The following is a 26,694-nucleotide window of genomic DNA, read 5'->3' on the forward strand; positions in this document are numbered from 1 at the left end:
CGGCCAAGGTCATCTACCTACATTTCAGAAGCTGGATCATCCAGGTTCGTGCGTACATGGTATGTTTGCTAAGTTCAAGTGTGGCGGGTGTATGAAAGCCAACATGAGAAATGTCACTTCAAGCCCAAACCATTCCTTCCAAATCTCATTCCTGTTGAAAACACTAACTTGACCACTGCAGGCGAGCTTCCCCAACCTCCGACGCCTCTTCATCGAGGCAAGGACTGATGATGAGGAACGAGCTGTGTCACGGAGAGCTGTAGGTCCATGATCAAATGAGATCTTTCCAGCCCAAAGGATTGACACGTTGCAGTTTTATAATGGAGTGTTATTCATGGGTTCAGTAGCCGTCTTCAGTCTCATAGCCCAGAGACTCAATGCCAGCAGATAGACCCACCCCCAAAATACAACCAGGCACAGCATTTGTCGCTTGCAATTTGATGTACATGCTCGGATCACTCCTCATTCTGTGAACCTCAATTAATTAATGAGGTGCAAGTCGTGGAGACCAACAAGAGATTTGGGCTACTCAGACTCGCTCTCGTCGCCAAGGAAAGCCAAATCGGCCATTCTCTTGGAAACGCGAGGTTTCGCATCCACTGCCTCTTCCTCGGTCTCTACTTCCTCCGATGACTCCCTCTGCGCAGCCTTAGCTTTGCTTCTGGAAGCTCGACCATTGTGTCCACCAACCCCCCAATTCTTGTTCATCTCCTGCACAGCTTCCAAGTCGGCCATCAGTTCTCTCCTTTCTTTGATCTCCTTCGCCTTGGCCTCGGAAAAGCGCCCATCCATGCCGATCTCCTTAAGCATTTTCTTGAGATGTTTGATCTTGCCTCCGCTATCACTACCATAATCCTTAAGCTCAAACGCCCATATCTTCCGCACTCCGCACTTGAGCAGCTGTCCTTGTAGTTTCTTGATCTCGACTTCGTCGCCGTCTAGTTCTTTCGGTGCTGGTTTGCTCGATGATGCCTTCACTTTGGCCGGTCCCTTGCTTTCCTTGGCTTTGCCTCTCTTCTTTGGAGGAGGAGGCTCATCGTCGATCACAGAGGACAGCTCAGAACTATCATCAACAACGGCAGCGGCTTTGCTTTCGTTTTCGACATCGACTTTCTTTTCCTCATCAGAATCTTCCTGCTTACTCGTGGACTCCTTCGCTGGATTGGCTGATGTCTTGACTTTGGCCTCTGCCTCAGAATCATCCTTAATGGGCATCTTCTCATCGACTTCATCATTGTCGGACTCAATCTTCGCCCGTTTTGCCATTGGTTTCTTGCTCGGTGCAGGGAGCTTTCGCTTCCGATCTGCGGAGTCATCTGGTTTGATCTTTGCTTCGTCCTCATCCGAAATCACGGTTTTCTTAGACTTGCCGCGCGGTGCAGCTTTCTTGGGCTGCTTTGCCTTTGGCTGCTTCTTCTGCTTTTTCTTGGTATCTTCTTCTGATGAACCCAGGTCACTTAGCTCCGAATCCGAGTCTTGCTTCTTAACGGCGCCATTCCCCTTCTCCCCTGGTTTGCCGTCTTCCGAGGATCCAAGGTCGCTCAATTCCGATTCGGATTCTTCCCTCTTTGGCGCTGCCTTCTTGGTTTTCTTCTTCGGCTTCTCTTCTTCCGATTCCACCACGTCGCTGAGTTCGGACTCGGATTCCTGCTTCTTCTTCTTTGGTGCAGCTCGCTTCGTCTTCTTCGGCTTTTCTTCCTCAGAATCATCCAGCTGACTGAGCTCTGATTCGGACTCCTGCTTCTTGGAACGTTTTGGCGCCGTAACCCTCTTCACGCGCTTCGGTGGTGGACTTGGTTCTTCAGTCGACTGGCGCTTGACACCATTCTTGGTATCGACCGTGATCTCATCCTTCGGCTCTGACGATGGCTCCGGTTCGGCGGTTGCCTCATCCTGGCAATTGTTAGTGAGGCGCGAGGCATTCTTAGGTGCTGGGCCGGCCTACGGCAGCCTGCTTGATGATATCCTTGCTGCGCGCCTTCCAGTCACCTTGCGCGAAGAATTTATCCTCCAATCCGAACTCTTGCTCTACACGATTCCGGACAAAGTTGACTGTCAGCTGGTCGCGTTCATTTTCGCTATTCAAGACGGCACGCACAGCGTCGGCCAACGCTTTCTCAAGCGTCTTCTGGGAGGGTGCCATATCCGTAATGATGACACGGAAGTGCCGGATTGTCGCGTTAAGGTGGTGCGCAATGGAGCGCGTTCGTAGATCGGGCAGTACTCCGTCGCGTGGGGAAGATGGTGGAGTTGCTGTTGCTGGGATAATAGTGGGCCGTTTGACGAATCCAGCCAAGACCACAGGAGAGACAAAGCACACGCACGAGTTGCTACGTGCCTCTTTTGGACTAGTGCCCGCGTCCTAGGTAAGAACTTAAAGTAAAGTAAATGCCTGCATAGGTCAGGTGCTTGGAATGATGCAAGTGTGCAGTGGTCGCAACAGCTCACATATACCCAGCTTTTTTTCATTCCTGACCTGGTGCTTTTCTGCAAATCTCAGTGTGAAATAGGTGCTGGATGAGTGGACTATTCCTGTTCTTTCCACCGTAATTCCATCGATCATCATGATAGAATGCAAACCTTGAAACCTGAAGATCTTCCTCAAGTTGTTAACAGTTGCCTACATCTTGGAAACAGAAATACATCTAAAAATGGGTTTAAAATATGATTCTGGGCTTCAGGCAACCATTTCTATCGTTCTGCAAACAGTCCACGGTATACGGTCTTTACCTTTCTTGGGCATCTTACTCATTTCTGACAAGTGAAATGTCTATACGAAGACTTAAGCCAGACGTACATTACCCGGTGCAACAAAGGTCAAGTTGTAATAACTATTAGCATCTTTCATGATAACAAAAAGCCGCGAAATTGTCATGACTGTTTGTCTCTATTGATGCACTCCTATAATCCCTGTCGTCAAAGACTACCTGATGTAGTACCCTTATCAGTGCATCAAGATGCCGCTTCGCCTCCAACCTAAGGCATGTCTCAGGTTTTCATACTAGGAGGTGACTTGCGGCTATTGTCGTAAGTCCGTATATGTTGAACGCCACGGAAAAGGACTTCATGACAAAGTCGACGGCCTTGGCGCCTGTGACCAACCCTTTTGCTCCTTGGCCTCGAAGACAGCAATACACCATCTGGTATATCCAAGGTTACGAGTGGCCTCCCTCAATTCCCTCTTCCAGAATGTCCAGGTAGGAATGAAAAATAAACGTAGACTGCCGAATTTGGAATCCCATGTGTGATTCTCAACATACTTGACTATCATTGTAAGGCCAATGCTTCCCAAGAAAAATGACAGGAACTCTGTTAGATGCGGCATTCAAGTCGTGTCAACCCCTCACCTCCCTGCGTCGCATCCGCTCAAGCAATTCCGTGTAACGGCCTTTCTCAGCAAGCGCCTTGGCAGTCATTCCGTGTCCGTCCTTGAGTTCTAGATCAGAGCCGCCTTCACAGACTAAAAACAGAGCAGTCTCCACGTGCCCATTTCGAATAGCTTTGTGCAGTGCACTTCCAACCTCCTCCTCGTGGCCCTCTTCCTGTTCGAATTCCACCGAAAGCTCGTTCACACTGGCCCCTTTCTCAAGCAAGAACCGCACCATCTCCTTACGCCCTGTCTCTCCCGCAGCGGCGATAGCACCACTCCCCTCTAGTTTCGCGCCGTATTGCAGAAGCAATTCGGCCATCTGCACATGGCCCTCCTCTGCCACGGCAGCAAGCACATGTTTGTACTCGTCGATCTTGTTCATATTCGGATCGGCGCCGTGTTCGAGGCAAAACCGGGCCCATTCTAGGTTGTTGTCCTGCGCCGCCAGGCCAAGCACATCGCCGAACCACGGTATATAGTGATTGATATCAACGGCTTTGGCCTCGACGAGCGCGCGGTGACTGGGGAAAGAGTAGCCTGCAGAACTTCCACCGGCGATTTGGGCCATGACGGGAATGGTAACAGTGGTGCCACGCTCAAGACAGAAGGCGACGACGTCGAGTGCATTACAGCCGACCGCTTCGGTCAAGAGATAAGACAGGAACTTCTGTGGATCTGACGCTGAACCTAGGCGTTGGTCTACCAAAATTTCCACTGTCTGTCGCTGATTTTGATGACACGCTTCGACAAGGTCTTCGCCTAACTCGGCTTTGCGTTCTTCTGCGTTCATGATGTCATGCGTGTGATATCAATGTGTTTACTGAACGTGTAGGTGGTCTCTTGCTGGATATGTGAAATGGCCAACAACACAAGGCAAGTAACAGCGGCAAAACAGCTTCCAGGTTACGGGGGATTGGCAGTACACAAGATGAAAAAGAGCCTGAGGGCACAGCTTAGTCACCCAGAACAGCATGAATATATCATGAAGTGGGGTATGGATGCCATTATGATGGGACTAGTCAAGATGACATGAAAGTCTGCGCCACCAACTGCATGCTTGGACGAATTGTTCTATTGGATACTATTCACGATTTAGCCCCAACGAGAGCTTCCCTAAGGTCCTGGTTTCCCGGCCATCTTTAACCTGCCTAAATGGCCCAACTCGAATTATTCAAGCCAAACGGATTTTCAGCCCGTTTGACAGGATAAGGGTATTTCTTCACTTGTCCTACGATTGACGGGGGTCTACACCAATAGTATGCCGTGCGGCGGTTGCTTCTACAATCAACTATGCTCGTGCGTTTAGACTAGCCGAGTGGTCTAAAATACAAATCCCTTCCAGGGACGCAATTCTGGCCAAGTCCCAACTAATTTCGACAGTATAGTGACGGAACTTCTACTCCGTGAGCCTTACTATATGGTCAGCACAGCCTGCTCACTGGCATCATGCACACGTCTTATGGTGCCGCCCCGTTTGGAGGTTTATCTTAACAGCACTGTCACAGCTTGCTCGCTCGGCTCGCTTGATCCAATATCTAAATCAATCTGCTCAGCAAGTTTGGCTTATACAATAATAGACTAGCCGTCCTCGCAAGTTCTTATAATGAAGATTCTATTATTCGTGACATGTAGTCGGTAGGTACGACTTAACCACTATATATAATAGGCATGTTTCTCACACTTTTCTACCCTCTGTTTAGATCATTCCCAAGTCGTATTCAAATTCACTGTATCCCTACAAACACACGACAATCTGTCTCTACAGATATGCAGTTGGCTTTCCCAGCCCCATGGGGCTCCCATTTCCCTGGGCCTCCTATTTGCATTCCTCTCTCTCCTGCTCTCTAACAGCCTCGCCTCTCCATTCGCATGAAGTAGGATTAAATGTATGGAATTAGCTCTATAGCTAAGAAACATTCCTCAAACATATATTATAACTAAACACGACCAATGAGTTATTGATCGAGTTGGATACGGTAGACCAAGGAAACAGGCTAAGTAGCGGACCATATTCCCGCGATCGTCCCCGCGTCCCAAATAATGTTACAAATCAAGGGGCAGGAATGTGTCTCTTTTGCTCGCAAACCGTCTCCCTGACATTCTCAATCTCCATATCATCGCGCGGGTCCCAAATCGCCTGCTCCAGTGTCTCGTATGTCACCACCACCTTAGACGGTTCATCATACCGAATCCCACTATCAACCACGGGCCACTTCGCCCTCTCCAACTTCCTCCGCAACTCCTTCGACATGCCTACCAAACGAAGCTCAACGGCACAGCCGAGATATTTCTCAATCTCAACCCTGAACTCCTGCAGTGCCTTCACACCAGTAACATCTAGAAATGGGACACGAGTGAAATCAAGGACGATGACTCGCAACGCCTCAGCAGTAGGAGTAATGTGATCCATCTTCCTCAGGAACTCGAGCCGCTTCTCGGCAGCGACGCTCCACGATCGGTCGTCGGCATCCTTGTCCGCGGGGTTCTGGGGCAGGTGGCGGGCCTGGATGGATTCGAGGGCCTGGGTCTTGACGCGCTCGGCATTGGGAAAGAAGACGGCGTCTGCAAAATGGACAACCACCACATTATCCGGTACGGCACCAGCGTGTGGGATGGACGAGCCCACGGAGTATTCCTTCGTAGCGGAGCGGGAGGTTAGAAAAGTCTTGGAAAATGTCAAGCGGACCAGAGTATAGCCGATGCTGTAGAGGACGGCGACGGCGATGCCGGTTTCGGTGCCGGCGAAAAGGGTGATCCAGAAGGCAAGCATGGAGGCGGTGAAGTCGGCGAAGGAGATGTGCCAAAAGCGGGTGAATATTGAAACGGGGCCGACGAGGTGGATTACTGCCATGATCTGGTACATTGTTGGCTCTCGGTCCCCCGGAAACTTCTTGGACTGGGCACCTAGTACTTACAATAATGGCCGAGAGGGTAGCCTTCGGAATCCAGAACAACACACCAGCCAGCTTGTAAATGGTCAACAGGATGAATCCAGCCGTGACGGCTCCTCCCAGCGGGCTCCTGACACCACATTCCGAGTTGACTGCCGTTCTCGACATGGCGCCGCCCACCGACATAGCACCAAAGAAGCTATTACACGAGTTGATCACTCCAAGATAGACCAGCTCCTGACTCTGGTCAATGACGTAGTTATTCTTCCTCCCAAACGCCTTACCAAGAGAGAGATGTTCTAGCGAAGATGCAAGGACAGGGGTAATACTCTTGCCCGCCACCTTCATGAGCAATTCCGTGTCAGGGGTTCGTGGCGGGATGATGCCGTAGGCCTTAACCTTGCTAAGCGCCCAGACAGGGTCCTCGAGGTTACGGTTCACCACGAAGCTGATGGTAGTGAAAATGACCAAGGCCAGGACGGCACGGCTGCTGGACAAGAACTTGAGGACGGGGACTCGTTTGCCCCATTTCTTGCCGGACCATTCCAGTGCGCACAAAAAGAAGATGCCTCCGAATCCGATGGCTACTGTGAGGGGCTCCATCTGTGGGATCTGGGTGAGGACGTCGTGGATGACTGCTGCGGGACCAGTACCAACATCGAGTCCAACTAGGGACCCGACTTGGCCGAGGAGGATGTTCAGGGCGGCTGCTGAGATGAAGCCGGAGAGCACGGGGCTGGAGACGAAATTGAGGACAAAACCGAGTCTGAACAAGCCGAGCATCAACGCATCTGAATTAGGGTTGTCACCAATTGTCCGTATTGTGTGAAGTACAAATTCCATTGTGAATTTCTTAGAGTTGAAGAAGATTACTTACACACTCCAACCATCATGGCAATAGCTGATGAAATAGCTTCGGGTTTGTAACCCTCCACAGTGAGTTCAGCAATGACTTCCGCTGTGAGCAAGCCCATAATCGAAGTCGGTCCAGTCGACAAGTCTAGTATGCACTATTTAGCCAGCTCAAGTGAGTCCAATTAATTTCATCAGAAATTACCTTTAGATGTGCCCATGAATACATAAACAGCCGCAGGAAGCCAGCTCGAATACAAACCGAACTCGCCCGGGATCGTTGCGATTTTGGCATACGCCAGAGCCTGAGGAATCAGCATGACCGCAATGGTCAACCCGGAAATAAAGTCCGAGATGAGCCATTTGACATTGTAACGCGGGAGCCACTGGACAATGGGGACCATGGAAATGGCATATTGCGCAGCAGACGACGGCAGCTTGGCGGGGTAATAGGCGATCATGCGCCGGACCGTAGACAGAGTCTCGTCCGTCTCGAGCCCATGCCTGATGCGATTGGCGTTGAAGAGTCCCATAGTAGTGGCGTACACACGGGCTTTCTTCTGTGAGTCTCGAAAAGGGAAGACGTTAACTATCCAAATCTTCGTATATTGAATGGCATATGTGTTTAGAAGAATAATGATAAAACTTTCTGGACTTGGATTTAGTAGATGATAATTCTGTTCTTATGTAAATCATCTTAACTTATACTTCCATCCACATCATCCTATCTCCAGTCATACTTAGTTTCGCTACATTCGACAAATAGAACTCGTCAGAACTTCACCATCCTCGGAACAAGACTGAACCCGGTGGTTCAACTGCTCGCCATCAGGTCTAAGTTTTCTATACAGAAATCCAAAACTTTATTACAGCCTCTAGTTAGTTACTTCTGGTTCAGTCAACGGGAAACCTATAGGGGACATTGATTGGCGAGACAATATGTGTTTGGCACGGGTCCTGATATTTCCAGCCCTAGAGTAGCGATGACTATCACTTGGCACGGCCTATAGGAAGGTGATTGCGGCTCGTTGTTCAAGCTGGTGAAGTGCATGTTGTTGATATTCATGATAGCATCATCTGCTTCATCTCGCATTTGCAGCTGTGCGTAGCAACAGCAGGGTTGGTTTGTGTTAAACAGTCAACCTCGGGCGAAACTCGGTATGGGACCTTGCCGGCGACTGAACGTTGGAGGCCGAGTTGTAGAATGGGTTTCGGACGACGTTTCAGCGCTCACTCAGCACCGCAGGCCGTGTTGACGACTCGACTGCGCGAGGAAACAGTAACGCACCGTTGTCTTTGAAACGGACCTGGAGTAGATCCAAGCGGGCAATTTCAAGGCTGCCTCGGGCAAGGTGGTATTCAATGGCATTCTCTGGGCGGCATGGCAGACCACCGTGGCACAGGCAGGCGGTAGTATTTTCCAATTCGTCACATCTCGCCGAAGATTATTATGAAGGAATAAAAGAGTTATAAATCAATATTCTTGTGCAGCATGTCATTTGAGTGCAAGTAACCCCAGTTTTTGACAACCCTTTTCCTCCTTTGCCATCCACACTTACTTTCACTGGACGATCATTCTACGCCATAATATTTCAGCTGAGCTAAGCTTTCATGGCCATGCGGGAAGAAGATTAGTTTCTGACATCGTCCGAAATGCACTCCAGCTGGAATCGAACAGTAGGGATAACGCTATCGGGGATCGTCCAAAAGCGGATACCGCAACTGAATCAGTAACGATATACAAGGATCAGCAGCCAGTCGTCTGCAGTGTGCGTCTCGGATAAACTATTAATATGCGAATCACACTATATCTTGGCAATAGGAAGTGAGTTCCTAACGGCCCAGGGGAGGAGGATCGTCGATAAGGCACGCTGACAGGTCCTACTGTCGACGATAACACCCGTTCATGAATGGTAGATCCTATAGCTCTAGCCCAGGCGATAGTTTTTGCATATGAAATGAAACGACTTGCTTGTCTCTTGGGTCACGAGTGATTGCTACCTTTTTAATAGTATGGTCACTTTCCATCCAGTGTATTGAGTCAGGTAGCCATTCCTCTGTTGACTTCTTGGCGACACGACGCAGGATGTGTATCGGACCATAGATCCCTGAACGGATGGGAACACCAATTGGAAAGATATAGATGCTTCAGAAAGCTGTGTGCTTTAGACAGTTATTTCGACCAATAATCCCGTCACTGTTGTGTATACTCCCCATCTCTTCACAGATAACGACACGGGAATATCGAGACAAGTATCCTGTCAGATCTCATAATTGCCATCATGACCACATTCTGCCACGAGTGGGCCCCTCGTCTTTTGACGGTCATTTGGTGTAACACATCCATTGTGGGTACGCCTATAATACAGGTTATATTATGCATATTGGCAAACATAGGCCACAGAAACACAATGTAGATGCTTCATGTATCGTTGGATATACACAGTAGAGTTGTACGTCTTTCTTTCTAATATACTCGCCTACCCTCTTGTAGTGGTGGTAGCACGGAGCTGAAGCACTTGTTTGGGATATACACACGAACCCTGCAGCATCATATGCGGGCTTCTTGTCCACTGTCTTATGGTAGGCAACCGATGTCGCTTTTTGCCAGCATCTTGATTTTTATGCTATGACAAATATGATCTGTATTCGCCGACTCTCTTGTAGTTATGAGGGCAGTGCTTGGAATGATTCAGTTGAGGTCTTCCGGGACTGCGTAATGAGAGGATGCTCGTTGGGATTGTCGTATACCACCCCCTCTCCCCTGTAAGAAGCTGTGGAACTTGAAATACGCCATAATGGACTTGCTATCAGCAGAATACATTCGCCAAATAAGATGGTCTGTGCAAACCCTGATCGTGCAGTGGCCGTGACGTGTTTACACCATGAAGTGAATTCGTTAAAAGCACAACGCAGAACGAGCTCCCATGCTAGCAGAAAAGTAAATTTGTGAAACTGCAAAATAAATGTGGACTCTGCTGCTGTAATGCAGGAATATGGAGACATTGGAATATAGATATAGCAGTATTCAAGACTTCCAGGATGGCGTGCTCATGTGGCCAGTCTGGTAGTATGTCTTGAGAATAAGCAACATCATCGCAACAAAGCTCCTTCGAAGCACCCATAATCAATTGAGTCGCAGATTTTGTTACTGGCACGACCCTGGAGAACAAATTGACTTCTCAATTTCTTGTATGGAAACGGACAACGTCTAATGAAAAAAGGTTCAAACACACTGCCAAAGCGCCAGCCATAAATAGTAATCTGGCAACCTCGTCTACTAACTTCTTCTGACTGGGTACTAATAGTATGGCTTAGACCCGCTCAACTAATACGCGTATGTTCTACATAGCCTCAAACCCACAGCGATTGAGCCGGACCCAAGTGTATCAGACATCTAGACTTGCCAAACTTAGTTTCGCGTATTGAGAAATACGGTTTTACCAAGTCGAAAGCATTTGGGCCATCATAATCCCACAATATGAGAGAAGAACGAACATATAATCATAGACTAAATTGAATTTACCATGTTGGATTCTGGCAAATTGTCGATTTTGGAAATACAGATCGATTCAATACAACCAGGTGACCACCTCGTAGTTACGCAATTGCCAGTCATCTTCATTTGTCGCAAGCATGACAGACCAGAATAGCCAGCCTTTCGCGGGATTCAAGTTCTACCATTACACACCATACATGCCAGGAGAAGTGATCTTTATGATTTTCTTTGGCCTCTGCGTCATAGCTCACTGTTACCAGCTCTTCCAATATAGAACATGGTACTTCATCCCGTTCTTGCTTGGATGTCTTTGTAAGTCAACTCACTCGGGAAACGTGTTGCTTAGATCATTGACTGACCTTGGGGGTTAAACAGATGAATTCATCGGCTACATTGGCCGAGCCATTTCGTCCACCGAGGCACCCGACTTCACCCCGAATCCATATATCTGCCAGTCACTCCTGCTTCTCCTCGGACCGACGCTTTACGCTGCATCCATCTACATGCTTCTCGGACACATAATCGTGCTTCTGGAAGCCGGTGCATACTCAATAATCCCACCAAAGTGGTTGGCTAAGGTGTTTGTCCTGGGCGATGTGGTGTCACTCTGCGCACAAGTCGCCGGTAAGTTGAATGTCTACACTTGATCCAATTGGTGAGATGGCATACTCACCAACAACTCAAAACAGGTGGCGGCATGCTCATAATGGCCAAGACCCAAGAAAAAGTCGAAAGTGGCGAGAACACCATCCTTGGTGGCCTGGGCATCCAGATTCTCTTCTTCGGCTTCTTCATGGTTGTTACCCTCGTCTTCCATCTGCGCATGCACAAGCGACCTACCCCGAAATCACAGGCACTCAATATACCATGGCTGCAATTGATCTACGTCTTATACGCGGCCAGTATTCTCATCATGGTCCGGTCCATATTCCGTGTGGCCGAGTACGCCCAGGGACAATTTGGGAAGCTTCAGTCGCGTGAGGTGTACGTCTTCGTTCTTGATGGGCTGCCCATGTTGATTGTCCCCATTCTACTCATTTGGTTTCACCCAAGCCGAATCGTCGACCGCGATTCGCAGCTTGTCTCAATTGATAGTGTTGATAGTGTTGATATTATAGAAGAGGGCCACATGCTGCATTATCGTGGTGTGAAGAATCGGCATGCGGTGAGAGAGATTGATACGCTCAGTGGTCCTAGAGATCCTGGGTACTGAATTCAGCGTCCTGGCTAAAAGGTCGATTTGGGGTACCAGGTTGTGAAGTGCGGTTCTACGAGTTGTTTGGATTAGGTGAGACCCCTGCGAGTTGTGGAACTGAAGGATGGAGTTGATAAACACCCGCAGTGTAAGGATAGGCTAATAGATATAGATGTTGGTATACGGGTACGATCTCACAAGCATATACGAGATCGAGGAGAGTTTTGCAGCGAAACTGGAGTACAACCAAATCGCTACAACATTTCAGGGGAATCTCATGGATAACATCCTGTGCTGTGGAAGACCCATATAATGAAACGTCCAGATACATCAGCATGGTAGGTGACGATGTGCGGACAAGTGTGCAAGACCCACCTCCATTACACCATATATCCTTTTATGGACACATCTTTCCATCAACACGTGACCCAATTACTCACTTGGCAGTAAACCTGCCCTCATAGCTCAGTGGTAGAGCGCGTCACTAGTATCCTCAGATATGACGAGGTCGTCAGTTCAATTCTGGCTGAGGGCACAAGTTCAATTTTTATCCTCCATGACATCCGCGAGTGTTGAAATTTTCACATCTTTTTCACTAGTTCTTAAAAGTATAAGCCGTGCGGCCGTTTAAACAGTCTAATATGTTTTGTACGTTCATCACAAGCGCGTTACGAACAAAATTATAACGCGATACTTAATTGCTACAATAATCTTTCTATAATTTAAGATATCGATTAAAAATGGGTGTATTATATATAGCTAGTGTTACGTTTTGATCCATAGCGCCTTTGCTTCCTTCGCCTTAACCTTTGTTAAGCTGCCTCTTTTCTACCCTCTTTTTGTTGTTTCTTCCTTTAGGCCTTGTAAGGAGGATACCACACGTCTCGCAATAGAATAGTCAGGTAGTACAAAGAGCAACTAGAATGGGCCAGTGTATGGGTGCGTATATTGCAAGACTGATTCTTGAGGAATCTAAATTAGGTGGGAGCGTCTCGAGTTCTCCTCTTAAGCTGGGCGGTTCCGGGGTTTTACCGGATCGGGGGCGAATCCCTCCCGACTCAGCTTGTCAGCTGAGACCGGCCCGCCATAACGGCTCTCTCCTTACAGGCCTCTTTCTAAGCTAAATGGTCCTGTCTGTTACGAACCGTTGGCCCTGAACCAACATTATAGGCCCGTCGGCAGGCCAGGTGGATACAGACGCTAGGATCACGGGACCCCGCATCGGAGGAAGGAAAGGACCGATAGGTCACGTGACCTACAGGGGTGGATATGTTGGATATGTTGGACAACCAACATATTATGAACTTTCTTCAACATGAACTTGTCTTTTAGCCCTACGATGATTACTTAGGATTTAGTTTACCTCTTTAAGGAAAGCAACCCGATCCTAGATGTCACGCCGCGCCAGGGGTTGCAATCCTTGCCACTACGCCACCGTACCAGATGTCTTCACCAAAAGAGACCAATACCAAAGTCAGGGACTTTGGTATCTGCAACCACTTATCAATCTGTTCAGACCAGTGTAGGTCAATCACGTGACAACCGTCACACTAGAGAAGGATAACCTCTTATATTATCCCTTTAGTCCGTCATCCTCTTAGCGAATTGATCAATTATCTATTAGATTATGATATATTGGTGAGTCATTTAAGTAGACATTGGTGGTCTGCGCGGCAGTTCTACAGCAGTCACTATATATGTCTGTCAATGTCCATTTCTGGTAAGTGGTTCGTACCCAGTAGATCGCTTCAGGTCAGGCACTAGGGCAAAGGCAACAAATCAGCTGCACATCATTAGGCCGGAGGATAGTATTTTGTGTGCCACTTGCTAGACTGCTAGCACCCGTAACTAAATTAGGTCTTTCACTTCGGCTAGGAAGGAAGGACTTAGAAGGGTGTTTTGTCTCAATTCTCTCTGATACACTCTGTCTTCTCCAGGGTCCGGGCAGTTCCCCAGCTTCAAATGAGATTCTAAGCAACTATGGTTGCTCTGTGGCTGTACACATGACTAACTCCAGGAAGCCTACCCTCCTTCTTTCCTATACACACACATAATACACGAATTGCAACAACAACAACAACAACAACAATCATCAACATTAAAATGTGCTGTACACTATGAAAATTCAAGGTTGTGACCGGTAGAGTACTGTCAGAGCCACAAGTGTCATCCGAGGCGGGCCGGCTTCCACCAGGAAGGAAGTCGTTTGTGGCGAATGAGGAGCCGGGAGGCCGTTTGTGGCGGCTAGAGAGCCGCTTGTGGCGAATGAGAGCTGTTGAAGCCGTTTGCAGCGGATAGGGAATCGCTTGGTTGCAGATAAAGAGCCGCTATCCAAGATATTGGCCGAAGTCGGAGGAACACAGACATGCGGAAGCAAACATCCAGAATCCAACAGAGAACCTCGGCTGGCTATAAGTAAGGAGTCGAGACGGAGGAAGATAGAGAGGGCAGAGATCAATGAACTACTGTGGACACCCCTACCTGCCATCATCAAGTGACCACCAGTGATCACCAGGTGACCACCAGGGGAACACGCCTATTTCTCCCCTTCACTCTGTACTATCGCCTTCGGTCCAGGCCGTAACCTGACAAGTACAAGTAGCGAAAATGCGTTCTGCGGAAGCGCCATTAACGGCTAATACGGTATATGTTTCGAAACTTCATTCCATTCGAAATAGGAAGCCAATCTTGCAAGTCACTGTATAAAGTAGCCACCAAGCTTGTAATGGAGAGTAAACACACCAATTTTCATCGCGCAATAGTGTAACTCGTGGAAAGTAACTCCAAATCAGAGATAAGCAAGCTGTTGTAACAGATGCGTAGGGAGGACAACACTCTGCCTCCTACGTGAAACATAAACCTATGACAACGCATACGCCCATCGTTAACTTGACAGATGTTATCCATGTGTCAGGAATGGCTACGCCGCAAGGCAATCGTACAGAGTGAAGGGGAGAAACAGGCGTTTCATCTGTTGGTCATCGGGTGGTTACTGGTGGTCACAGGTAGGTATGTCGAGAATAGTTCATTGATCTCTGATCTTCCCTTCTTCCTACTCCAACACAGCCCCCTTGTATAGACAGCTAAATGCCTTATGCTGAATTGCCAGTCCCGGATCCCTCGGGTTCAGCGGCATTCCAAGACTTCCATAATATTCTGTGACCCATAAACTCATGGGCCAGCTCCCCACCGGCTCCCCACCGGGGTCATACACCCAGCGCTCTGACAACATGGAAAATCTCAGTAGCGCCGCCGGGTTCAAGGCGTATTCTAGGCGATAAAAATAACGATTTCACAAGATTTTCGCTGTTGGCGTCTTTATCCCCCCCGATCTTCTCCGCTAGACCAAGTTTTGACAACATAAGATATAGTATGCGGAATGAGCTCTAGAAGTTGTGTTAAGTATGTGCAAAACCCTTTGGCCCAAGTCATTCCGGCACAGAGTCGAGAACCGCTGAGATGCCTATCGGACTTGTTGCAAGCTATTAAAAGCATCTGATTGAATGTCTATGTCCTCTATAGTGAAGAAGAGTGAAGGTGTCCACAAGGGCCTAAAGTACAGAAAAGTGTGCTTCTTGGCTGCACATTTTGAGAGTGATGCGTCTGAGAATAACGGCGGCTGATACATCAAAGGATTCGTTCCTGAATATCTAATAGTAGCTGATACACCCGAGGATTTGTCAACTGGCTGTTGTTGTCGGAAGTTGGAAAGCAGCCGTTGGGGTTCAAATGCTGGGAGGCCCGACAACCTTTGTTTAATTTCCCCGACTGTTCCTTTAATAGCCTCCGTATCGTCCTCCTTCAAATCAACGCCATAGTATTTCCTCAAAGCTTCAACGCGTTCCTCATCACTTCGGAACTTCGCCTGCATCTTTGTCTCCCCATGCCTTCGCCACTTCAGCGTATCATGGTCGATGATCAGTTAAAGCCAGGTAACGGCTGTGCGTGAACATACATAATCCGTATAGAGTTTTCCCCCGCGTTTCAGCACAGAAGGGGCCCGGATTGTGGCCCGGATAGCTGAAGATAAATACAGTACTATAATAGTGTGAGACGGGCACAGCGTTCTCCTGCTATTATTATACTAATGCAAGTGCATATGGGGTGTGAATTGTTGTATTGGGCAAGGTTGGCCAGGTCAGTTCGGCCTGGCAGAGCTCTTTTATAGCTTGTATCTCATCTAGCTATGTTATCTATAGCTACAGGGTAACCCCCCTTGGGTTACGTATCACATACTATTAGTTTATCATCTCTATGCATGCGTCTTGTTATTAATTAAGACCTCGCCACCATTACTTACCCGAATAGCGTTCGTTACACGTGTAAATGTGCAGGAAAGCGTCCTGGAATCAGATCCACGCCTGTAATGGCTACGACGAAGTCACCAGCGTTCTCTTCCCCTTTACTTGGTCTTAGGACCAATGCTACAGTGTGAAGACCCTACCAAGCTTACAGGTAAACATATTCAGGGACGGATCTCATCTCTCGGGAGGCATGCCTTGGATAATTGTCAAGCCATACCCGACTTGGAAAGAAACTCTGAGCTGTTGTATCGGATACAATATGCCATGTCTTCGAGTTATGTGGTCTGACATGCTGGTGCCCAGGCCATTTCTTGCGCGATAGAAACTCGTGAGAGCTCCAATGGCTCGTTCACTCAACGATCCAAAACATAGAATTATGGCTTCTGATAGTTCTGCGCTGTCGGTCTTATCGACGCAACACGTATAGACCCAAGCGTACGAGAACAAAATCATACAGTGATTATAGAAGATTATGCGAATTTTCGTGTTAGCGTAAAGTGGTCCCTACACTTATGGAGCCTGACTGTACTGCAGCTGCCCCATGTCAGACATTGTACATAGTATTCAAGGCTGCCCGCATATTAACGTCCCGAAAAGACCCCGCATTCAACTTCTAATCGCGGAATGCTGCTTCCCACGTCTGTTTGTCGACCTCAAAAGTGTTTGGTCAGCCTCTGAGACGTTTGATAATGCAAACTACCTAGATTCGCAGTCATTTTTCTCTGCTGTTCGGAAACAAATCAATGCAGATAGGCAGGCGCCGAAAAGTTTTTGTCCGAAGAGGCAAGTAGCTGAGCCACACGAAATTGACAAACGCCCATAGGTCGAGCACCACACCAATCGGCCACCAGTCCTGACCTGAGACCAGCTGAACCTCGGAGCTCTTTACCTACAACACATTCCAGAACTCCTGGCATTGGTCACGTAGCTGCCTCAGATATGGCATCTGCCTAACTTTGGACACTCACATGCCTATGTAAAGTGTATATCTCACCGCATCTTTTTGCCTGCAAGTTGCAACGCCTACGGGGAGTCACTATTGACAATTTGCACCTTCCATTACTGCAACATAATAACTCTCAGGCTCGAGTGCGACATCAGAGCTCGGTATAACCAACATGGATTCCCACAATAACGCCTTTCGTTGCGAAGACTGCAATGCTTCGTTCCCCACGCGACCTCGTGCAGCTCAGCATGCCGGACTCACAAGACACATGAGTAGTCGGCACTGTTACCTCTGCCAGAAACTATTTGATCACCCCAGGTCCTTGAAACAGCATGAGAAGTCATCACCTCGTCATAACACGTCACTATTTCAAAGCCACACATTGAGAGAGCAACAGCGGCCCAGTTACCAACCGTATCCTGAGAGCACCGATACTTCTGATTCAGCAGCAGCTGCTGAAACACATCGGCAACAGAGAATAGCCACGCCAACATTAGCCACGGGTGATGGTGCTACTGAAACCATCATATCGGTACACAAGGTCAGAAACCAACAAGCTGATGTGGAAAGTCCGGCTAAGAGGATACCGATTAAGGCCATAACAAGCACCAATGAAACGGGAGTGACTAGAAACTCTGCGCTTAACAAGTCATCACCTGATTCTGCACCGCGAGTTTACCATACAGAACACCCTCACGTCACCCGAAGCTCGCTCGTTCCATCTCAACCTGGAATAATCAGGACTGCCACACGCCGACGGACCAAAGCACAAGCGAGCAGTGTAACTCCCTCAACTACTGAACTTGCAATGCACCCTGGCACTACAGCATTACAGCCAAAAGCATCTAACACCCTTCCACAAATGGCGAGGGCGCTATCTACAATTTCACGCGACGACACCGAGTCACTTTCATATTCCCAACTGGCAAACGACCAGAATGAGAAGGAACCCCAAAAAGGTACGTATCAACTTGAACCAAGTCAAACATGCCGATATTAACTACATGCAGCGTCGTCGCCGGAGCCGCCCCTCCCTGCGCCTACATTCATTACTTATCCTACTCTGCAAATTCTCCCGATTAACCACCAAACTCATGGAAAAAACCAATACACGCTTTATTCCGAGTTCGACCAAGGAGTTCTTTTCGAAGCCCTGCTACTACGTTGCCACACCCGGGGGAGGTTAACGGCCAATAGGTTCATCCTTCCAGGCCAGTCGGAGAGGGAACGGATAGTTATCCCGAAAGGAATGAAAGAATCTGATTTTCAATCTTCTCCAGCGCGATCCCGGCTTCAAGTCAAACGAAAAGTTGTTGCTTTGGACTGTGAAATGGTCGGGATCTTGCACCGAGAGGGTGACGACACAACCGAAATTAGCGAATTGGCTCAGCTGTGTGCTGTGGATGTCCTTACTGGGGAGACACTCATCAATAAATTTGTTTGCCCGTACGTCAGAGTTTCTAATTGGAGGACGAGGTACAGTGGAATCACACCAGCCGCAATGTCATGGGCAAACAAGAATGGGGAGTCACTACGCGGCTGGCGTGCTGCACGAGAGGAACTACTGAAGTACATCGACTCTGAAACCATTCTTATCGGCCACAGCATGACAAACGACCTCAAAATTCTGCGTCTTGTCCATGGCAAAGTTATAGACACGTCACTGCAGACCGCAGAGGTCGTGCATGGCGATGGTGACAAACTGCGCCGAATTTGGAGTCTCAAAGAGCTCGCCAAGGTGTTGCTGGGCATGAACATTCAAGTCGGCAAGAAAGGTCACGACTGCCTCGAAGACACACTAGCCACGCGTGAAATAGCACTCTGGTGCCTTCGCTTCCCCCAAGAACTGGAGACATGGGCATTGACGATGAGGGAAATGCTCGAGTGCCAGCGTATTGAGAGGGAGAAGAAGCTTGCAGAGGAGAGGAAAACCCACGAGGAGGAGAAAAAGAAACGCGAAGCCGAGGAGGCAGAGGAAAAGAGGCGTGAAGCTGAAGAATATGTCAAGAAGGCGGCGTGGTATTACGATCTCTTCTATCGAAGCCCTGGGGCTGAACCTGATTCTGGAGACGAGGCATACGAGGTCGAACACTGCGCCACCGGTTAGTGAGCTACCCTACAAGGAGTTTTCGGTGAGTATTGAGCTGAGATGGGTCTTCCGGGACCTGGGGTACTTGGATCGTTATATTTATCACAGGAAACATACCGTTTGTTCATATCCCTGGACAAAAAGCTTGGAGCTTCTAGCGTGTATAGGGACTATGAAAATCTACAGGGCCAAGTATCTCACTTCTTAAGCTTCATGTCATATCGTAATTAGCCGCCGGTGCTTTTCTTATCCTATTTTGTTCTCCTGTGCTTGATTTCCATCTATTGACGACGGGCAATAAATGCCAGCAGGTTCAAGGTGTGATGATGATGGCAACGGACAACAAGATCCTCAACAAGACCTTACTTTCCGGGAGGTGAAAGGAATAACAAAAGTACCTCAACAGGCATGAACAGAATAGGACCTTAACAGGCCGGGACAGATCGTCTTGATCAATAAAAGTACCTCAACAGGTACGGACCATGGCCTTACCAGGCACGAGGAACAGAACAAGACCTCAACAGGCGAAGGGAATGAGATCAATTACTACTTGCTTGGCCGCTCGCCTTTTCTTCTTCTTCCTCAAGAGTGACTACCTGCACAGGTTCTTACATACCTTCAAGAACACGCTTATATAATTCACCTAAAAACAGAAAAATGTCAGAGACACTGAACGCAGGACACCGGTGGGGTGCCGGTGGGGTGTTTCGGACAAAGCCTCCCGAGTCGTGATTACAATCTATGTGAAGTTTCGGGATGCCGAGAGTCAGGATTCCCGGCATCGCCAAACCTGCGGCTACGCCGGGTCCAAGCGGCGGCCTAGCTATCTATATAAGGACCATCTCGAAGTAGGATAGGGAAGGAGTAGAGATCAATGCATCATCGTGGGCACCCCTACCTGAGACCGCCAGTGACCACCCGGTGCTACGTAGGAGGGACGCCCATTACTCCCCATCACTCTGTACTATTGCCTTCGGCCTAGCCGTACCCTGACAAAAAAACACCCAGAAACCCTATTCCTAAGTCACTAGTCCCAAGTTAATTCTCATCGCTCTACGACACCTATACATCGCTTATCTCGTAACTAGCGTACGCATTGTCTTCTAAGGTAAATTATCCCTTATCAATTAGGTCGGTAGGACCGCTAGTCGCTAAGCCTTTTACTTGACTAAGCGCTGTCACGCCGCGCTAGGGGTTGCAATCCTTGCCACTACGTGTCAGAGAACAGAATGCCATAGGCACCAGTGGGTGTCAGGACACTGAACGCAAGACACCGGTGGGGCGCCGGAGGGGTGTTTCGGACAAAAGACTCCCGAGTCATGATTACAATCTATGTGAAGCTTTGGGATGACGAGAGTCAAGATCCTTGGCATCGTCGACCCTGCTGTTATGCCGGGTCCAAGCGGCGGCCTAGCTATCTATATAAGGACCATCTCGAAGTAGGATAGGGAAGGAGCAGAGATCAATGCATCACCGTGGGCACCCCTACCTGAGACCGCCAGTGACCACCCGGTGCTACGTAGGAGGGACGCCCGTTACTCCCCATCACTCTGTACTATTGCCTTCGGCCTAGCCGTACCCTGACACTACGCCACCGTACCAGATGTCTTCACCAAAAGAGACCAATACCAAACAAAGTCCCTGACTTTGATATCTGCAACCACTTATCAATCTGTTCAGACCAGTGTGGGTCAATCACGTGACAACCGTCACAAGCGCGTAGTTAGCCGCCACTGCCTCGTAGCCCAAATCCGAGCTATAGCTCTCTCCGTATTACATGAGTCTGCGCGTTATTATGTCCATATAGTTTCCGTCTACGTTACGGTTTTACTTCTACTATTAGTTATTTCCTAGTTATATGTTACACGCAAAGGTGGTCAAAGATTTGTGAGGTTGTAAAAGCATGACATCCTATCTAGTCCTATGGAGCACGAAGGTTGCACTTAGTCCCAAAGGGCTAAGTTACGTGGTAACCTTGGTGGTCTTAGCAAAGCCCACCAAGGTTGCCTAACATTATAGCTTGAATCTAGCGTATCGCCTACTACGTTCTCCTTATTTACAGATACAGCTTTAACTAAGTAGGCTATCTTAGACGAGTTCCCCCCCTACCGAAGATGCTGTTATCTTACAGTGTGGCCTTGATATGACGGTAATTTGACCTCTCTGTGGGATGGCTGTGACCTTGCGGTCGCAGTCCAATTGTGTAGAAGTATGTGTTGAAGCCCCAGTCCAAAGGGCCCCTTCGCAAGGCTCCTCGGCACTGACCCCAAGTGGCTGGTAGTCTCAGCTCCACTCTACTGGTGACTCACGTGACCTTTGTTATCACGTGACCATTATGTCTGACGAGATGCAGAGAGTCGCGTCGCGTAGTGGGCCGTTGAGCAGGGGGGTGGCGGCCGGTGTGCTGGGTGCCGCCAACTGCCCATAAATAGCCCTTCTGTAGCTGTAGATTCCCGGGAATTAGTCCCATCATCACAAATGCGGCTAGCTCCCTTGCCTGTCTTGCGCGCAACAAATCAGTCTATAGCATTTAGGTTCTCTAATCTAGCCAGGCGTCTTCACTCTCCTGATCAGTGGTCTGATTCCGGTGTAAATGCAACCATACAGCATAGTGCATATCTATCAAGAAGCCTGGAGATTTTGAACACGACGACACATGGTGAGTTCGCTGTCGTGTCTTATTACTGTCGTGGTTCGTGCCAGTTTCGGTGTGGCGTTCGATACCTTCGCGAGGATGAGACACGAGCTTCGTGCGTTGAGTCTAGACTTCGTTATTGGAGACGGTTCGCTCGTTGCTACAAGAATGATGCTTGCGATTGGGGAAAGTTCACGTCTGCGTTTAATACTCGTCGGCTGGTGTAGTTGGTCACTTCGCTGGTAGATAAGTCCCGATTTGAGCCTCGCCCACTTGGGTCGGTGACGAGTCGCGGGTTCGAATCCCGCAGCTGACACACAAGGGGGTTTAGTCAACCCTTACGGCGCGCTGCCCACCTTGTTGACTTCGCCTACCTAGCGATAATAGGGAGATTGGTGCAGTTTAGGATTACGAGCATCCTAGTCAGTCGACCGTCAAGCACTACGTCGGCGGAATATAACTCGACAGCCGGTCCAGAATTCGAATCGTTAATCCGACCCCTTATCGGACCTCGCCTATCCGATAACGCTCGTCGGCGAACCCGTCCCCTCACGATAGAAGGCGCGCAGCACGCCCTCTCGCCGCGATTCTTGCGAGCGTCTAGACCACGTTACGGTCTATCCACTTGAGCGTATGGTTGAGATGTATACGCTCGACGAGAACCCCAATTAGCAGATACTACGACTTGTCGCGACAAAAAAATAGTCGAGCATCTTCTGCACATCAGCAGCATCCCACCCCTGAGGACGAATTTAAGTGCCACATTACCACGCTTATCGGTAGTTCAGGCAGGGGTTGTAGCACAGACTTAGGGAGGGACAGGAGGTTTAGTAGTCGTTTGGCTACAAGTTTACCTGTATAACCGCCCGACGCGGCTTAAGGGCCCGCTATATCATCTATAGCCCCTTAAGGGAGTACTTGTAGAGGTACCGAGGGTTAACACCTACGGCGTATTTAATATTATTTTTAATACTCAAAAGTTTTGGTAGTTGCGCTACAGCGTAGAATATGACTTGTATACGACTTCAGTCTTTTGAGTCATTCGTCTGGACGCTCGATTCGTGTGCCCACAGAATTTCTTCGAAGCATTGCAGCCGGGTGAACAAAGTTCGAGTTGCAGGTTCGTCCTTCACAAGAGGCCTGGGTGGGTCTCGGCTGGGTCGGCCGAGACTGGTTCTCCCGGGGGAATAATATTGAAGACACGATCACTTCTGGCCTGGATCTGCTTACAAACAAGAAAGCATTGAAACTTGTCATCGAGGACGGCGATAACGTGACGAGGAGGTCGCAATGTTTCTTACTGCAATGCCATGGACAGGCGGCAGGTGGAGGCGATTCCCCAGTTTCATCCTTTGACATATTTGTTATTTGTGACCTCTGTTATAACGAGGATCGCAAAAGACCATGCTGGTGGTGTCAGGTCCCGAAACGGCCGCGACTGGACATCGGTCTCGCTGCATTAAGACGTGTGAGTCTTGACTCGATCGAGATGGATCGAAATGGCTCATGGATCGTGATCAGATGGGGCACTAGTCTGCGGTTCGACTTGGATTTGATGAGCTTCTGGGAATGAGACGACCCGAGGAGATGGAACTCATCAATAACGACAGGCTCTTTGAGTTTAATTTGTTCATAATGGCGGTGCTGGCTTGGAACTGTGAAGGCGGCTGCTATACGAGTGTGGCAAAGCTTGGGGGGCCGGGAAGGCCGAACAGAACGTGACATTATTACAACGCTACAAACCTTATGCGACCCAACGAACTCTGCCAAGGACACCGACGGTGCGGTCTCACGATACCCACTTGATACTGCAATTTCATATTCTGTGTGTACCCGGCCGGGGACTTATTTGATGATAACCCAAAGGCGAAAGCGAGCTTGTGGATTTGGCATTTGTTCATCACTCGGTTATCCATCGAGGATGAGCACTAATCTACTGGTTTATCTGGATCTCAAACATCTAGACCTATCGAGGGGGATCTACAGCTGTAGTAAAAACGGCCAAGCGTCGCGTCTATGCTGCGAACTGGGATCTCTATGCCATGAATCCTTGCAGCACCCCTCTTTTCCTATCACCTACACAATCTCGACGTTCGGATATCCAAAACTTGGGGAAACGTCCTGGGCATATGTGAGCTCAACATAAACTCCATCGGCATCTGGTGTCCAAATAACAAGGTCGAGACTCTTCGAACGACAGGACCAATCCAAGATTATCCGTCACCCATAAGGATCTAAGCGCGGTGCTGTCACAGCCCTATCCCTGCACAGAGAGCGCTAGCGCGGCAGAAACATTGGCAAGCTGCAAGGCACACAGAAGGGAGTTTAAGCTTCCCGTCAAAATGAACCTTCATTTCAAACTCTGTTGGCCACTATGCGGATGGGAAAAAAAGTCTAAGTGGACAGTTCCCTCAATCTCGCACCGGGATGTGAGGAAATGGTGTTGATGAAGCTAAGAACTCTGATCTTAAACTCGAGAACGCCGAGGCGATGATCACTTGGCCGTTTCGGGCGATGCTCATGAGATGGCATGGCGTTGTAGGATAAATGTATGCTATATCACCACTTCATCGCCAACCACATCCCACTTTGACATCGCTTCGTTCGTTCATTGAGACTACAGGTCAAGTGCCGCATCAACATTGAAGCAGTCCTCGGGCCATGCTACTCGAATATTCGATCTTTTAATTATTTCTTTAGTTTCTAATATCCCCGACCAACAATGTCCATCAAGTCGTCCGTCACGATGCAGTCGACAGAGAGCACGGAGAGCACGGAGAGCACGGAAAGCAAGGAGTCCAAGTACACGTCGATGGACCTCTCGGGCAGCGTGTTCCTCATCTCATCTGATGGCCAGATGCTCAGTCTTCCGATCCCGAGCGACTCCCCCAATGACCCACTTGGCTGGAGCTCCAGGAAGCGGATGTTGGCCTTCGCGAGTGTCATGCTGTATGACGTTGTCGGTGTCGCGGCGATACAAGCCCCGACGTTTATGTACGGGGCATTCGATCATGATGCGGCATTGGCAGTATGCGACACCTCTTCTGATTCCTTCAGCTTCCTATACTAACCAACGCCACTAGGAGAGATCGCTATTCCGCATCGAAGTCCTGGTGAGCGCCCCGATGCTGATGCTGGGCATTGGCGCCTTTCTATGGGTACCACTCTCGCTTGCCATCGGCAGGAGGCCGGTGTTTCTTCTTTGCACCCTGATGACGTTCATTTCAACCATATCGGCAGCTTTGGCACAAAACTTTTACCAGCTTTTGGCTGCCATGTGTGTTCAAGGTTTGGCGGCAAGCAGTATCCTGAGTCTGGTTAGTCATGCCTTCAAACCCCAAACGTGCGTACATAAACATGTTTTAACAGGGTGCGGTAGTTGTTGTGTATCGTCATCGATATGACCTTCATCCACGAGCGTCCCCAAGCCATCGCTATGTTCTGGGGACTCGGTGGCAGCCTGACCCTGTTGGTGCTGTCGATAATCCCGCAGATCAAAGTGGTCGACACCGATTGGCGCTCCTTCTACTGGATCTGGTCCATGGCAAGTCTCGCTTCATTTGTCATGACTCTCTTCTGCTTCCCAGAAACTTTCTTCCTCCGACCCCCTGTAGCCTGGGACGGCCGGATCGTGGTGCAAAGCGGATCCGAAAAAGTCCGCATCTATGACGACTGGGACGCAGTCCCCGGCGAGCAAGCCCTGCCCAACCCGCCCGATAAGCACTGGTTTAAACGATTCATTCAACGCATTAAGGTTTGGAGCGGACGAAGCGAGTGGAAGGCCATGTGGGCATGCTACCCGCAAGTCATCCTCTGCTTGTGCAACCCCCTCGTATTCTGGGTCATGCTGCTCAATGCCGTGAACTTCGCGGGGATGGTGTCCATCGGCGAGTCCTTCGTATACGTCCTGGCTGCCAAGCCTTACAACTTCCCCCCCTGGGCTGTCGCCCTCGTCAATCTTGCCGCCGCCGTGGGGAGCTTCTTGGTCTGGCCTGCGGCGGGGATCATGATTCAGAATATCACGCGGCATCTTACACGGCGGAACGGTGGGGTTCGGCATGCAGAATATTATCTACCCGCGTTTGTGCTCCCCGTCCTGGCGGGTGCGGCAGGCAATCTCCTTTTTGGTCTCACAGCGCAGTACCACTTACACTGGATTCTCATCTACATCTCTTATGCACTAAAATCTTTCAGCTTCGTGGCACTGGGCGCTGCGAATGTACTTTGGGTCACTGAATCGTTTCCCCAGTGGTCGGCGGCTGCGCTTGTCTGTGTGGGTGGATTCAGCTACATCGTCAGCTTCTCCATGAGCTTTGTGCTGCCGTTGTGGATCAAGTCGCAGGGGTACGCATGGGAGAACATCCAGCTCGCTATTATGATCCTCGTCGTGGGAGGGGTTGGCGTTCCTGTGGCCTTCTGGGGGAAGAATGTCAGGCAATATCTGGATGGTCGGTGGGGAGAATATCAAGCGGGGGCATTGAGGCCGCAGTGACTATTGGGTCTTTCTAAATCTCCTGAGCTTAAAATAAAAACAATCATGTCTAAAATCGCACGCCCCCCAATACTATAATGTGAAAATAATCTCCCTCAAATGGCGAGGGGTCTGGGCAATGATTTGAGACTTCACCTTGGAAGCACACTAGCCGATGACGAAGATCACAGAACCAGTTTGATATAATCAAGACCAGGATGACGGGAAATGAATGAAAGGGGTTTGAATAAGCCGGAACTGACTTCTGGTTACCTCATATTCAACAAGCCGACAAGCCCACCTGTACCTGATCTCACCTTGGAAGCAAGGGACAAGCCATACACCGTCATGGCGTCCCTGCCAATCGCATCAATGGATGGGGAAGCAAGCAAGTAATCCCCGTCCAAGCCGTAGCAAATCATTTCATCATCCTAATCCAGGT

The 26,694-nt window shown here is 49.2% G+C and overlaps 6 protein-coding genes and 2 non-coding genes across 8 annotated transcripts; 5 read left to right on the forward strand and 3 right to left on the reverse strand.

The window, feature by feature from the left end:
* Positions 1-269: 269 nt before the first annotated feature.
* Positions 270-2,256, reverse strand: BCR38DRAFT_70813 (uncharacterized protein). The gene is made up of 3 exons (XM_040865575.1): positions 1,946-2,256; positions 1,672-1,893; positions 270-1,461 (listed from the first exon to the last, which is right to left on the reverse strand). Exons 1-3 carry the CDS (start codon positions 2,141-2,143, stop codon positions 526-528), a joined length of 1,356 nt encoding a protein of 451 aa, XP_040711667.1. The 5' UTR covers positions 2,144-2,256; the 3' UTR covers positions 270-525.
* Positions 2,257-3,335: 1,079 nt separating this feature from the next.
* BCR38DRAFT_499732 (ankyrin repeat-containing domain protein) lies at positions 3,336-4,327 on the reverse strand (the record flags this gene model as incomplete). Its single annotated transcript, XM_040864800.1, has 1 exon — positions 3,336-4,327. The coding sequence occupies exon 1, from the start codon at positions 4,158-4,160 to the stop codon at positions 3,336-3,338; it is 825 nt and encodes a 274-aa protein (XP_040711668.1). The 5' UTR covers positions 4,161-4,327.
* A 1,157-nt stretch (positions 4,328-5,484) lies between these two features.
* BCR38DRAFT_460697 (sulfate permease) lies at positions 5,485-7,646 on the reverse strand (the record flags this gene model as incomplete). The annotated part of the gene is made up of 5 exons (XM_040862442.1): positions 5,485-5,537; positions 5,567-6,224; positions 6,286-7,052; positions 7,139-7,261; positions 7,319-7,646. 5 exons carry the CDS (start codon positions 7,644-7,646, stop codon positions 5,485-5,487), a joined length of 1,929 nt encoding a protein of 642 aa, XP_040711669.1.
* A 3,103-nt stretch (positions 7,647-10,749) lies between these two features.
* BCR38DRAFT_499736 (RTA1 like protein-domain-containing protein) lies at positions 10,750-12,367 on the forward strand (the record flags this gene model as incomplete). The annotated part of the gene is made up of 4 exons (XM_040864801.1): positions 10,750-10,924; positions 10,988-11,236; positions 11,302-11,777; positions 12,347-12,367. The coding sequence occupies 4 exons, from the start codon at positions 10,750-10,752 to the stop codon at positions 12,365-12,367; spliced, it is 921 nt and encodes a 306-aa protein (XP_040711670.1).
* BCR38DRAFT_t312 lies at positions 12,262-12,342 on the forward strand. The gene has a single exon. It is a non-coding gene; the product is annotated as a tRNA-Thr (tRNA).
* Positions 12,368-16,736: 4,369 nt separating the features above from the next.
* Positions 16,737-19,458, forward strand: BCR38DRAFT_446794 (uncharacterized protein). The gene is made up of 3 exons (XM_040861116.1): positions 16,737-17,598; positions 17,653-18,016; positions 18,068-19,458. The coding sequence occupies exons 1-3, from the start codon at positions 17,230-17,232 to the stop codon at positions 19,162-19,164; spliced, it is 1,830 nt and encodes a 609-aa protein (XP_040711671.1). The 5' UTR covers positions 16,737-17,229; the 3' UTR covers positions 19,165-19,458.
* A 2,536-nt stretch (positions 19,459-21,994) lies between these two features.
* BCR38DRAFT_t313 lies at positions 21,995-22,097 on the forward strand. Its single transcript has one exon. It is a non-coding gene; the product is annotated as a tRNA-Thr (tRNA).
* Positions 22,098-24,593: 2,496 nt separating this feature from the next.
* On the forward strand, positions 24,594-26,273 carry BCR38DRAFT_352284 (major facilitator superfamily transporter; the record flags this gene model as incomplete). The annotated part of the gene is made up of 3 exons (XM_040856696.1): positions 24,594-24,809; positions 24,865-25,098; positions 25,161-26,273. 3 exons carry the CDS (start codon positions 24,594-24,596, stop codon positions 26,271-26,273), a joined length of 1,563 nt encoding a protein of 520 aa, XP_040711672.1.
* Between the last annotated feature and the right edge of the window lie 421 nt (positions 26,274-26,694).

The sequence above is a fragment of the Pseudomassariella vexata genome (assembly GCF_002105095.1).
Source record: "Pseudomassariella vexata strain CBS 129021 chromosome Unknown BCR38scaffold_15, whole genome shotgun sequence".
Lineage (NCBI taxonomy): Eukaryota > Fungi > Ascomycota > Sordariomycetes > Amphisphaeriales > Pseudomassariaceae > Pseudomassariella > Pseudomassariella vexata.

Coding starts and splice junctions, on each gene's coding strand:
- BCR38DRAFT_70813 (XM_040865575.1), bottom strand. CDS start 2,143: ATGGCACCCTCCCAGAAGACGCTTGAGAAAGCGTTGGCCGACGCTGTG. Junction 1,894..1,945: donor ATATCATCAAGCAGGCTGCC/GTAGGCCGGCCC, acceptor AACAATTGCCAG/GATGAGGCAACCGCCGAACC. Junction 1,462..1,671: donor AGCCGAAGAAGACGAAGCGA/GCTGCACCAAAG, acceptor TCGGATTCGGAG/CTAAGTGACCTGGGTTCATC.
- BCR38DRAFT_446794 (XM_040861116.1), top strand. CDS start 17,230: ATGGATTCCCACAATAACGCCTTTCGTTGCGAAGACTGCAATGCTTCG. Junction 17,599..17,652: donor CCATCATATCGGTACACAAG/GTCAGAAACCAA, acceptor ATACCGATTAAG/GCCATAACAAGCACCAATGA. Junction 18,017..18,067: donor TGAGAAGGAACCCCAAAAAG/GTACGTATCAAC, acceptor AACTACATGCAG/CGTCGTCGCCGGAGCCGCCC.